The sequence below is a fragment of the Barbus barbus genome (assembly GCF_936440315.1).
Source record: "Barbus barbus genome assembly, chromosome: 27".
NCBI classification, from domain to species: domain Eukaryota; kingdom Metazoa; phylum Chordata; class Actinopteri; order Cypriniformes; family Cyprinidae; genus Barbus; species Barbus barbus.
In genome coordinates, this window is record NC_136755.1 from 28,123,740 (window position 1) to 28,136,374 (window position 12,635).

At 37.9% G+C, this 12,635-nt stretch overlaps 1 protein-coding gene across 5 annotated transcripts in view; it reads left to right on the plus strand.

Annotated features, from left to right (window-relative positions):
* Positions 1–12,635, plus strand: part of LOC306847540 (focal adhesion kinase 1-like) — a 90,964-nt gene that overhangs the window by 36,603 nt on the left and 41,726 nt on the right. For 4 of the 5 annotated variants that reach the window (XM_079381527.1, XM_079381526.1, XM_079381524.1 and 1 more), the window contains one exon: positions 7,138–7,364. In XM_079381527.1, coding sequence (XP_079237653.1) covers positions 7,170–7,364 — 195 coding nt within the window. In that variant the 5' untranslated portion in view covers positions 7,138–7,169. Of the gene's footprint in view, positions 1–3,470; positions 3,695–7,137; positions 7,365–12,635 lie in introns of those variants that run through there. The other variant, XM_079381525.1, reaches the window with a different exon arrangement.

Genomic DNA, 12,635 nt, shown 5'->3' on the forward strand with positions numbered 1-12,635 from the left:
TCCTCATCCCCTCATCTCCTCATCTCCTCATCCCCTCATCTCATCTCCTCATCCCCTCATCTCCTCATCTCCTCATCCCCTCATCTCATCTCATCCCCTCATCTCCTCATCTCCTCATCTCATCTCATCCCCTCATCTCCTCATCTCCTCATCTCATCTCATCTCATCCCCTCATCTCCTCATCTCATCTCCTCATCCCCTCATCTCCTCATCTCATCTCCTCATCTCATCTCCTCATCCCCTCATCTCCTCATCTCATCTCCTCATCTCCTCATCCCCTCATCTCATCTCCTCATCCCCTCATCTCCTCATCGCATCTCATCCCCTCATCTCATCTCATCCCCTCATCTCATCTCATCCCCTCATCTCCTCATCTCATCCCCTCATCTCCTCATCTCATCTCATCTCCTCATCCCCTCATCTCATCTCATCCCCTCATCTCATCTCATCCCCTCATCTCCTCATCTCATCTCATCCCCTCATCTCATCTCATCTCCTCATCCCCTCATCTCCTCATCCCCTCATCTCATCTCCTCATCCCCTCATCTCCTCATCTCCTCATCCCCTCATCTCATCTCATCCCCTCATCTCCTCATCTCATCTCATCCCCTCATCTCCTCATCTCCTCATCTCATCTCATCTCATCCCCTCATCTCCTCATCTCATCTCCTCATCCCCTCATCTCCTCATCTCATCCCCTCATCTCCTCATCTCCTCATCTCATCTCATCTCATCCCCTCATCTCCTCATCTCATCTCCTCATCCCCTCATCTCCTCATCTCATCTCCTCATCTCATCTCCTCATCCCCTCATCTCCTCATCTCATCTCCTCATCCCCTCATCTCCTCATCTCATCTCCTCATCTCCTCATCTCCTCATCTCATCTCCTCATCCCCTCATCTCCTCATCTCATCTCCTCATCTCCTCATCCCCTCATCTCATCTCCTCATCCCCTCATCTCCTCATCGCATCTCATCCCCTCATCTCATCTCATCTCATCCCCTCATCTCCTCATCTCATCCCCTCATCTCCTCATCTCATCTCATCCCCTCATCTCATCTCATCCCCTCATCTCATCTCATCCCCTCATCTCCTCATCTCATCTCATCCCCTCATCTCCTCATCTCCTCATCCCCTCATCTCATCTCCTCATCCCCTCATCTCCTCATCGCATCTCATCCCCTCATCTCATCTCATCTCATCCCCTCATCTCCTCATCTCATCTCATCCCCTCATCTCATCCCCTCATCTCATCTCATCTCATCCCCTCATCTCCTCATCTCCTCATCTCCTCATCTCATCTCCTCATCTCATCTCATCCCCTCATCTCATCTCATCTCATCTCCTCATCTCATCTCATCTCCTCATCTCATCTCATCCCCTCATCTCCTCATCTCATCTCATCCCCTCATCTCCTCATCTCATCTCATCCCCTCATCTCATCTCATCCCCTCATCTCCTCATCTCCTCATCTCATCTCCTCCCCTCATCTCCTCATCTCATCTCATCCCCTCATCTCCTCATCTCATCTCATCCCCTCATCTCCTCATCTCATCTCATCCCCTCATCTCCTCATCTCATCTCATCCCCTCATCTCCTCATCTCATCTCATCCCCTCATCTCATCTCATCCCCTCATCTCCTCATCTCATCTCATCCCCTCATCTCCTCATCTCCTCATCCCCTCATCTCATCTCCTCATCCCCTCATCTCCTCATCGCATCTCATCCCCTCATCTCATCTCATCTCATCCCCTCATCTCCTCATCTCATCTCATCCCCTCATCTCCTCATCTCATCTCATCCCCTCATCTCATCTCATCCCCTCATCTCCTCATCTCCTCATCTCATCTCCTCCCCTCATCTCCTCATCTCATCTCATCCCCTCATCTCCTCATCTCATCTCATCCCCTCATCTCCTCATCTCATCTCATCCCTCATCTCCTCATCTCATCTCATCTCCTCATCTCATCTCATCCCCTCATCTCCTCATCTCATCTCATCCCCTCATCTCCTCATCTCATCTCCTCTCCTCATCTCATCTCCTCATCTCATCATCTCATCTCATTTCAATCTCTCCTCTCATCCCTCATCTCCTCATCTCATCTCATCCCCTCATCTCCTCATCCCCTCATCTCCTCATCTCATCTCATCCCCTCATCTCCTCATCTCATCTCCTCTCCTCATCTCATCTCCTCATCTCATCATCTCATCTCATTTCAATCTCTCCTCTCATCCCTCATCTCCTCATCTCATCTCATCCCCTCATCTCCTCATCTCCTCATCTCATCTCATCCCCTCATCTCCTCATCGCATCTCATCCCCTCATCTCCTCTCATCCACTCATCTCCTCATCTCATCTCATCTCCTCATCTCATCTCATCCCCTCATATCCCCTCTTTTGCTCTCATCTGGTCTCTCTTCTCCTCATTTTTTTGGGTCACCGTGTCCCTGAACATGAAGTCAGCTGTAGCTCCATTGGCTCCACTGCTGGTGCATGCTGGGATATCTGTGTGTCTGTATGACCCTATCATCTCTGTTCCACTGGATGGTTTCATCAGCGATGGCTCCTCGTGTTCTCCGTCAGCTCACTCAGCGTTTCCTCCGCTCAGACTCGTCTCATGCTGTCAGGAATGACTCATGACTCCTAGATGATGGAAATTCAGCGAAACCTCTGCGCAATCGCCTTAAATGAGTCATTTCTGCAGGGCAGACGGTGTCGATGTGGTTGCTGGCCTGTGGAGCAGTTGAATTAGACTGAGCTGTGACATTAAAGATTGTGAAATCATTAGAGATATATTCAGATTCCGCTGCGGTCACTGCAGTCACATTTGCTCATAGTCTGAAGAGATTTCCTTCAGCGTTGCCCATTTTATACACAGTGACATGGCTGTTTCTGTGCTGCTTTCTCTGTATTGGGGAATTATTTTATCATGTGTGTTATGGGAAATAAAACTTGCCCAGAAAAGATTATTTACTCATCGATAGTCGCTCCAAAACCATATGATATTTTAATCTGGCACCACAGAAATTCATTGCACCAGGTTTACATTTATTCATTTATCCAAACCTGCTTACAAATGAGGAAACCCACAAGCAATTTGTTATAGAAGCCAACAATATTCATAGCATACAATGCCAGATTTAAAGTATAAACCCGATTAGCAGAACTGCAGTGCAGAAAATGCATTATTTTGATCATTTTTTTTTGCATGTTGTTGCCTACAGTATGTAAAGCAATTTCAGTCAGGATGCTGCCTATGTAGACAGCATACAGCAAACAAGCTCACTAGGTTTTGAAGCAGAGCCTGTTAGTCTCTTTGTCATACATGAGCATTAGTACAGTTTTTGCTGTGGAAATGGTTATAGGGGTGTGTCCTGTCTTAAGCCACGCCCCCACACACCTGGACGGCAGGTGAGTCTGCCGAATGATGAGACATCAGTGATGTGTGGGTAAACATGACTCACACACAGCTGTGACTGGAGCGATGAGAGCTTACTGTATGTCAGAGGAAGAGGCTTGGCCGTGTGTGTGTGTTTGTGTGTGGTGTCAGATATTCCCCAGCTGTAGCAGGCACAGACATGTGTCGGGGATTTCTGTGCGCCGCACGTCTCTCCTCATGTTTCTCGACAGAGATGGACGTGTGTCGCATGACTCTGCTGTGTCGTGTGTTTGCTGGCCGTTTCTACTCACAGGTAGGACTGTCATGTCCAAGAGACACTCTGATGCTCATAGCTTAGGGTTTGGCTTCAGATAGACAGCTGTTTACTCTACTGATCATAAGTTTGAGGCTTTTTTTAGAAGAAATTAATACTGTTATTCAGCAAGGACGCATTAAATTGATCAGAAGTGGCAGTAAAGACATTTATAATGTTACACAAGATTTCTTTTTCATATGCTGTTCTTTTGAATTTTCTATCCATCAAAGAATCCTGAAAATAAAATATCATGTTTTACACACAAATATAAAGCAGTTTTCAACATTGATAATTATCAGAAATGTTTCTTGAGCAGCAAATCAGTATATTAGAATGATATCTGAAGGATCATGTGACACTGAAGACTGGAGTAATGATGCTGAAAATACAGCTTTGATCATAGAAATAAATTCTATTTTAACAGATATTCACATAGAAAGCAACAATTTTAAATTGCAATAATATTTCACATTTTTACTGTTTTTACTGTATTTTTGATCAAATAAATGCAGCCTCGGTGAGCAGAAGAGACATTAAAAGTCTTACCAACCTTAAACTATTAATAGTAGTGTATATGTAGGTTTTTATGTTAAAATGCTTTCTCGTTGTGTTCAGTCACTAGAAGTCAGTTTTTTGTTTATTGGTCAGGTTCACTAGTGATGTGCGTTTGATCTGTTTGTCTGAACAGTGCTAGTATTCAGAAAGCTTTGATTCCTGTAAGCAGTGATTTATGGCATGAGTTCACTACAGGACACTGAACTTGTAGTAAGAGTTTAGTAAGTTACTTTGTCTTCTGAATGACTTCTGACTCTGAGTGTTTAAGTTGTGTGATGTTTTGGTGTTTGTTGAAGATGTATGAGGCAGACAGACTGCGGTGTGTTTGGATAGTGTCGGCGGCTGTGTGTGTGTGTGTGTGTGTGTCCTACGTGACTCTGAGGGTGTAACAGCTCATTCACTGACACTGTGATGTGTGTGTGTGTGTGTGTGTCTTTCAAGAACACGTCTGGCTCATATTTTGTAAAGCACTTTGAGATGTAATTTTAAAGGCGCTAGATAAAATAAAGTTTATTGTTATTATTTCACCCCCAAACCTAAAGAAAGGCATTATATGTTGTATAAAGGAAAATTAAGCCTGTATGTATTAAACCTCATTTTTCCAGCGGGGTGAATCTCATGACAACCATTATTGCTTTATTGCACTGTGACTGTATTTTCATGCAGTTCTCATTACTGTAATGCATCCAGATGTTTCTCACGGATAATTCTCATTAATTTCTCATTTCTATAACATTGAAATCATCCAGTTCAGACATTTTGATCATTAAATCATAAAAATTAATTCAGTACACAAAATAATCCAAATGTTTTCTTGTGTATGCATAAAAGTATACATTTATCATGTCATCAATTAATAATTTAGTATATATATTTGTGTTGTTTGTGTGGTGAAAGGAGTATAATGTACATTATATATATGATCAATTAATCTGATCAATATCTCATCAATTAATAATTTGTATAATTGTATATAAATCTATTAAAATAAATAAAAATAGATATATAGGACAAATCTGAATGATTTCCTATGGTAATTGGCAGCATGTCTCAGATCTGTAAATGGGTGTTTAACCTGAAATAGATTATTGAAGCTCTGTTGATCTCACTGTGAAAGAACTCATGGTTGATCTTTTATTAGATTAGATTAGTTTTGTATTAAACTGAAAACGGGAAACGGTAGTTGTGTAACCGTGCTGCCGTGTGTATTTGTTCTTGCACGTTTGTTTATCTGTGTGCTGGGTGTGTTTCATTTTTGTGATGGTGATAAGCGGACGTCTGGGATTGTAGGAATGCTGTTGATGGGAATGTGCCGTGATGTGCCTCTACATCGCCTCAAAACCACTATCCCAGCATCCATCTGTCCTGCGTGTGCTGTTGAGTTTAATGTGTGCTCAGAAGATCAGCAGAAAGATTGAGTGTCGAGTTAGCCAGCTTAACAAACCCATAGATCTCACCAGATTAGTCAAGATGGTTTACCAACCCTTCTACAGCTGGAAACCCTGCTGGTCAACCAGCTTTAACCAGCTAGAAAGATCTTCAGTCTGGTGTGTGAGACCATGAATGATCCTGATGTAAGTCGATGGTTTGCTGTCCATCTGCGAGGTGTCTGGTGTTTCATCTGCTCATATATTACGCCTCTTCAGTTCTCGCTCTGTCTTGGTGTGTGAAGCGGCTCGAGAGCCAGACGGCGAAATACGGCGAAGAGTGAACTGTGCGATTAAATTTTCTCAAATTGAATCAGAGGTGTGAGAAAGGCGAGAGGACATTAGAAAGTTCTTCCTACTTTGGAAACAGTGTCCATTTTTACTGCCTGCGTGTAATTAATTTCACTACATACTAGTGATGCATGATTTGGGGGAGAAATCTATTAGTTTTTTTCTGATAAAAATTGTGCTTGATTGCAAATTGAAATGCAGTTTTTTTCCCAGGCTTCCTATGCTTATTTGTAGCGGTGTTATTATTAAAGATATATATTAAAGATGATTGTATTATTATGTTATTATAGTATTTATTGATAGTTTGAAATAGTTTTATTTTTACATTTTCTGTTATCATTTTTTAATTTTAGATAAGGTTTTAGTAATTTTGTTGTTCTTGTAATTTTTATGAATTTTTATATTCATTTTTAAAATATGTACAGTATATAGTTTTTATTAGAGTATTAGCTCTAGTTCTTTTAATACATCAAGTGAATGAAAATTAGTTTATTTGTATTATTTTATTTCAGTAAATGTTTATTTTATTTTAAGTAACAATTGTTTAATGGTTTTAGTTTTAGTTAACTATAATAACCCTGATTTGAATGGCTAAATTTGTTTGATTATATATCAATATAAAATATAATAATAATAAATAGTATTAGTAGTAAAAAAAAACAAAGTATAAATAATAATAATAAAATGTATAATACATTTATTATTAGTGTTGTAATTTTATTTATATTATTAATGTCATTTAAACTATTATTTTTATTATTATTATTACTATTTACTATGTATTTATATCAACACAAATATCAAACAAAATAAGAAACAATATTTCAAATATTTCACTGTAAAATAAAATAATTATTTAACTTTTTTAATATAATATTTTAGGAAAAATAATATAATATAAATATTGCTTTATATTATAATACTAATACTAGTCTTAATTTTGTCAAGTTTTTATTTTGGCGTAAAAACACAGTCACATCTTAAAGCTTTTCTTTTTCACTCTGAGATGCTGTAAACACTAGTGCCGCACTTCACTCTGAAACATGATGCAACTATATTTATTGAATTGAATTGCAGCCTCTGTGATTTGATTATGGCGCTATTAATCATGTCGCCCTGTGCTGAATGACCCTGATCGGTTTCCCCTGTTGTCTTGGTTCTGTCCAGAATATGACAGACACCTAGCGCACAGTAAAGGCATGGCGACGGCATACCTGGAGCTCAACCCAAACCACACCCTGGGCGGTGGGGCCAAGGCCCGTCTCAGCGCGGGGACGGAGCGGGCCCCTGGGGCCCCAGACAGGGTCCTGAAGATCTTCCATCACTTTGAGAACAACAGCGAGCACAGCACCTGGTCCAGCAACATCCGGCATGGAGACGCCACCGACGTCAGGGTGAGAAAAACATCACACAAGTTCTGTGCAATGTCCTAATGTTGTGTATTAATATTTATTGCTTTTAGAATCTACGTTTTTCATGCTAACTGAACCAGTTTCTGAGGGTTGTACATGGTTTCTAGATGGTCCAAGCTGTCTTTTTGTAGTCTTTAGCTTGCCTGAGATGGTCTAGATGGTTGTTTGGCTGTTTTTCATTCATCATTTTCATTAGTTTCTCATTACTCATTTCTCAGATTAAAATTTAATTTAATACACCAATTTTGTGCTTATCTATTCTATTCTGTTCTGTTTTTATTATGTAAATAATACATATGATTTCATCAATTATTTATAAACAATTTATATTGCTATATATATATATATATATATATATATATATATATATATATATATATATATATATATTAGTGCTGTCGAAATTAGCGCGTTATTAGGCAATTAATTTTTTCAGTTTAACGTGTTAAAATTATTTAACGCCATTAACGCAGAGGCGGGGCTAGTGTTAGCTACCCCACTCACAACTGCTGCCTCTGTCTCTTTTTTTCTTGCTGAGAAGTGCATTTATTTAGTCACAGAAAGTCTTTACGAGCAAATCAAACAGGAGATGTTTCAGACGCGTGCTGCAGCTTCATCTCAGCGCCAGGCGTGAGTAAAACGAGAAAGGCATTACAGGCATCATCTAACACACCCGATTCAGCTAGTCGGCTCATTAATAGAGACTTTAAGACCTGAAGTGGCTCAGAAAAGGTAAAGAGTGTTGAGAGAAAATACGATGCATGACATCCGTGTCATGTTCAGCAGCGGCAGCTCTTAAAGAAACAGCACCCGAAATAACCTATTAACCCAGCTGCTGTGATGTCTTTTCATCAAAGAACAAAAGAAAAAAAGGGAAATCAATAACATTTATAGCTTTAAGGATTCATCTATATTTAATTTAGAATTTAGTATTTGATAACTTTATTCAATTTCTGTATATTTCCTACTTGCTGAAGGGCACAGGTAGCTAAATATGACATTTATTATAATGGGTTATGTGAAGATTGTTTAAAGTTCACCTAAATTAGAAGTTATTTTATTAAAATGTAATAAATGTTAAAATTGATAGCTCTCAATTATGCTGTAATGTTGAATGGCTACAGTCAATGGTTAAATTTTAGGGAAAAAATAACAATTTTATAGAGGCATCAGTAGTATTGGTATCAGTGATACTGGCCTTCAGTCATAAAAAAAAGATGACATTAATCAAATATTAAAAATATACTTTATGCTGTTTCTACATTAATTTGAAGATTAAATGTGAAATTATTGCAATATAAAAGTATATTTAAAAAGTTTAATGTTAGGTGGGATTAATCGCGATTCATTTCAGAAAAAACATTTAACATTCATTAAAAACATTTTCAGCACTAATAAACATACATTTTAATTTGAACAAACATTTGTTTATAAATTAATTGGTTTATCATATAATATTTTAATATATTATATGATAATATTATATTATATCATTATAATAATTTTTTTTTGTAGTATGTATGTAATTGCTAAGAAATCTGAAATCTGAGGCCTTTATTACTGACCCGCTCTGTCTGGACACAAACTGTCTTCGTGCATGATCATTTTGACTCAACAAGAGCATGTTTTGGTCTTTTTCTGCATGATAATGCAGTGCATTTTAAGGCTGTACATTACAAGCAACAACATTGAGCAGTCTTGAGATCTTGGGCTATTTTGCTTCCATAATGCGTTTTATTTCAAACTTTTGGTCTGAAAACATCCAAAATACACTGTTTATTTTATTGCACTTTATCTATTTCCATCTGTAGATTTTAATCACTATACATATCTTTAATGTTTAAATCTCCACTTCAGCAGCACTTACGTAGACCTAACTTATACAATATATAACAATATAAAAAGTATTAAATACATTTATTGAAATTATATTATATATATATAATAAAACAGTATTATAAAACAATACTGTTTTATTCAGTCGTGGTCTAATGGTTAGAGAGTCGGACTTGTAACCCAAAGGTCGCGAGTTCGAATCTCGGGCCGGCAGGGATTGTAGGTGGGGGGAGTGAATAACCAGCGCTCTCTCTACCTTCTACCTTCAATACCACGACTGAGGAGCCCTTGAGCAAGGCACCGAACCCCTAACTGCTCCCCGGGCGCCGCAGCATTGGCTGCCCACCTCTCCGGGTGTGTGTTCACGGTGTGTGTGTGTGTTCACTGCTGTGTGTGTGCACTTGGATGGGTTAAATACAGAGCACAAATTCCAAGTATGGGTCACATGTCACTTCACTTCTTTGTTTTACCATATTCATCTGTGGTGTGTTGTCTTCTGATCTGTGAGAGCATGTGGAGGTCCAAATCAAACACGCCTGAAGCTCAGAAACTCTGTTGGGCTGCTTTAATGGCAGCAGAAGTGGGTTTTTCAAATGCAGGCTCGGGGTCAGTCGTGTCTCTTATCTGTTTAAGCTTCACCGCAGATGTTCAGATTTCCAGCAGCAGGGATTTTATTCCTCCCGAGCTTCATACAGACAGATTAAAATGAGGAATCTTTAGTTTAGTGGCATGAGGGAAGTGGTCCATTCATATGACAGTGGATGAACGAATGGAGAAACGAATGGTTTTGATTTAAAGTGTAAGTGTATTAAAACTTTAACTGCATCATGACTCATTTATTTTACAGAAGGAAAAACTTTTTTATATTTCACATTAGCTGTCGTTATTTTTTAGCCACTTTGGATAAGGGCATCTGCTTAATGAATAAATGAATATGTTAATATAAACCAAATGCATTAGCATTCAGACCTACAGATAAAATAACAAGACAGGAATGCCAACTTCTAATTGACAATTTGCATGCAAATGATTTGTGATGCTAATGATGCTGAGCCGAACCATTGCTGATTGCTCAGAAATTAAATGCATGCTTTCGTTTTTATAAATGAGTAGAAAGTCATTTCAGAGAAAAGACAGTAAAGGTTGTTGACGTCTTGTAGTTGCAATGTTTCTGATTTAAAATATAGGCTTTTATAATGCTAAGCAATACAGTGCTGTGCTTTAAAATCATCAATTTTAATTTAAATGCTTTTGCATGCTTTTGCAACCACATCTATGTTTCATAATTCAGGTTTAACTTACAGTTTATAGCTGTAAAGCATGTGAACGCATCATATAGTTAAGTTAATTTGAGATGCAGATCTACACCGTAGTGATTATCTCATTAAACTCTGCCAAACGAAGCGCTTTAATTATTCTAATGGGAGGTTTGCTGTTTTTTCAGTCTCAGATTAACCAGCCGATAGCAAACAGCTTGTCATCCATTTGAACTCGTCTTTGCTCAAATCCTCTGGATATTTGGAGGCTTGAATAGTCAATTACAAAATGCATGTTCATTTCAATTTCATGCACTGAAAAAAAGCTCTCAAAACTATTTTTTTAATTTAAATTTCATAATTATTTACAAAGGAATAGCAAGTAACAGTGAAACAGTGAAAAGTGTATTTTCTTGTAAACCATGCTCCAATAATCTTTATTTACACTTAAAATGATTAGTTTTATGCTATATTTTCATTTTGTGTTATTATTTTTTGTTAACACATGCCAATTAAATCTGAAGTACTGTAGTTCAGTTGATGTTTATGGCTCATGAGTCTCTTTTACTGGTACATGATTTATTTTAAAGGCCCAGATCTTACAGAAAGCACACATAAATGCCGGAAAAGCACTCCCAGTGCTAGCAGGGAATCCAGCTCTGTTATTCCCGCACACCACGGGTTTGCCAAACCATCAGTGGTAATCTGAGGGCCACATGTAGACGCCGGTTCCAGCTGGCCTGTGCTCTGTTTTTATGTCGTGTCCTGCTGGTAAATACCAATGCTGAACTGCCCTGACGGTCCTTTTAGCCTGAAAATGGGCCACAGACGGAGCCCTGGGGGACCCCGGCGTGAACATGCCATCATAAATATGCAGTGTTTTGGCTGGAGTGTCAGCGTGAGTTTTTAGATCTGATGAAACTGAAGCACTGTAGTGTCTTTTACTGTCGTGGGTGCCAGACCACCGTCTGATGCTGAGAGAGATGCTGTCTGGGTGTGTTAGTGTTTTATCTGTCTCTCTCTTTTTTAAGTTTGTTAAGAATGCACAAAGGCACCAGAAGTTAAAGGTAAATTAAAAGTCAGTGTATATTGGCCATAAATATCCATTTTATAATTTTAGTTTTATTTTACTTTTGTTTTTAATGCTGGTGTAACATATTGTGAGGTAAATTTGTTTCATTGGTTATCCTTCCGGGTTCAAAATGATAAAAATAATAGTAATAATAAATAAATAAAAAGGAAAATAAATGAAGTACCTCTCATTTGTAAAGTTAGTGTTATTTTGGTATTATATATATATACTAGTATAGCTTTTTAATATTTTGAAATATCTTTATATTTTCAGTTTTTAGTTTAACTTTTAACAATTTTATGTTTTGTTGTGTATCTTTTGTTGGTTAGTTTCTTTTGTATATATATTTATATTTTATATAGTTTTATAAGCTATATTTTATATGTAGTTTTATAAGCTATTTTTAATATAGCTTTAATTTATTTTTATATGAGTTTTATTTTTTTCAGTTAGTTGCCTAGGAATCATTTTTATTATTTTATTTTCATGTAAGATTTGTATTTTATTTTACTTCAGCTTTATCTTGAATTGCTGGAAATGATTTTTAATAGTTTTAGTTTCAGTTAACAACAGCAGTCATGACATTTCAGTCAAATTTAATGAAATACAATTGATTTAATTGTAATAAATGTTCCATTTTCATTTTCAGTTACAGTAATTTATATTTTATGTATTGTATTTCTATATCTATTTTCAGTTAAATTTTGTGATCTATACAATGACCTTATAAATTAAAAAATATTATGTTGCTATTAGGTCTTATTTATAATAACTTATTTAATAACTACATTGCAGCTGATTATATAATTAATTTAGCAATGGCAGTAGTACACCTCACAGAATCCGTATGTATTTGGCTCTTATGTGATTATGTAATCCATTTAGTGTGTAACCAGAATGACATTCAGACACATTGCCAGAATCTCTCCGCCGTGTGTGTGTGTGTGCGCGCATGTCCTCAGAGCCCTTGGTTGCTCTGCCCGTGTCCGTAATCCAATCAATGATGGCCGCGGCGGTGCCATGGCAACCACCCAGCTTCCGTGACGACAGCATCACTTTCATATCCTGTTTATTAGACTATGAGAGCAT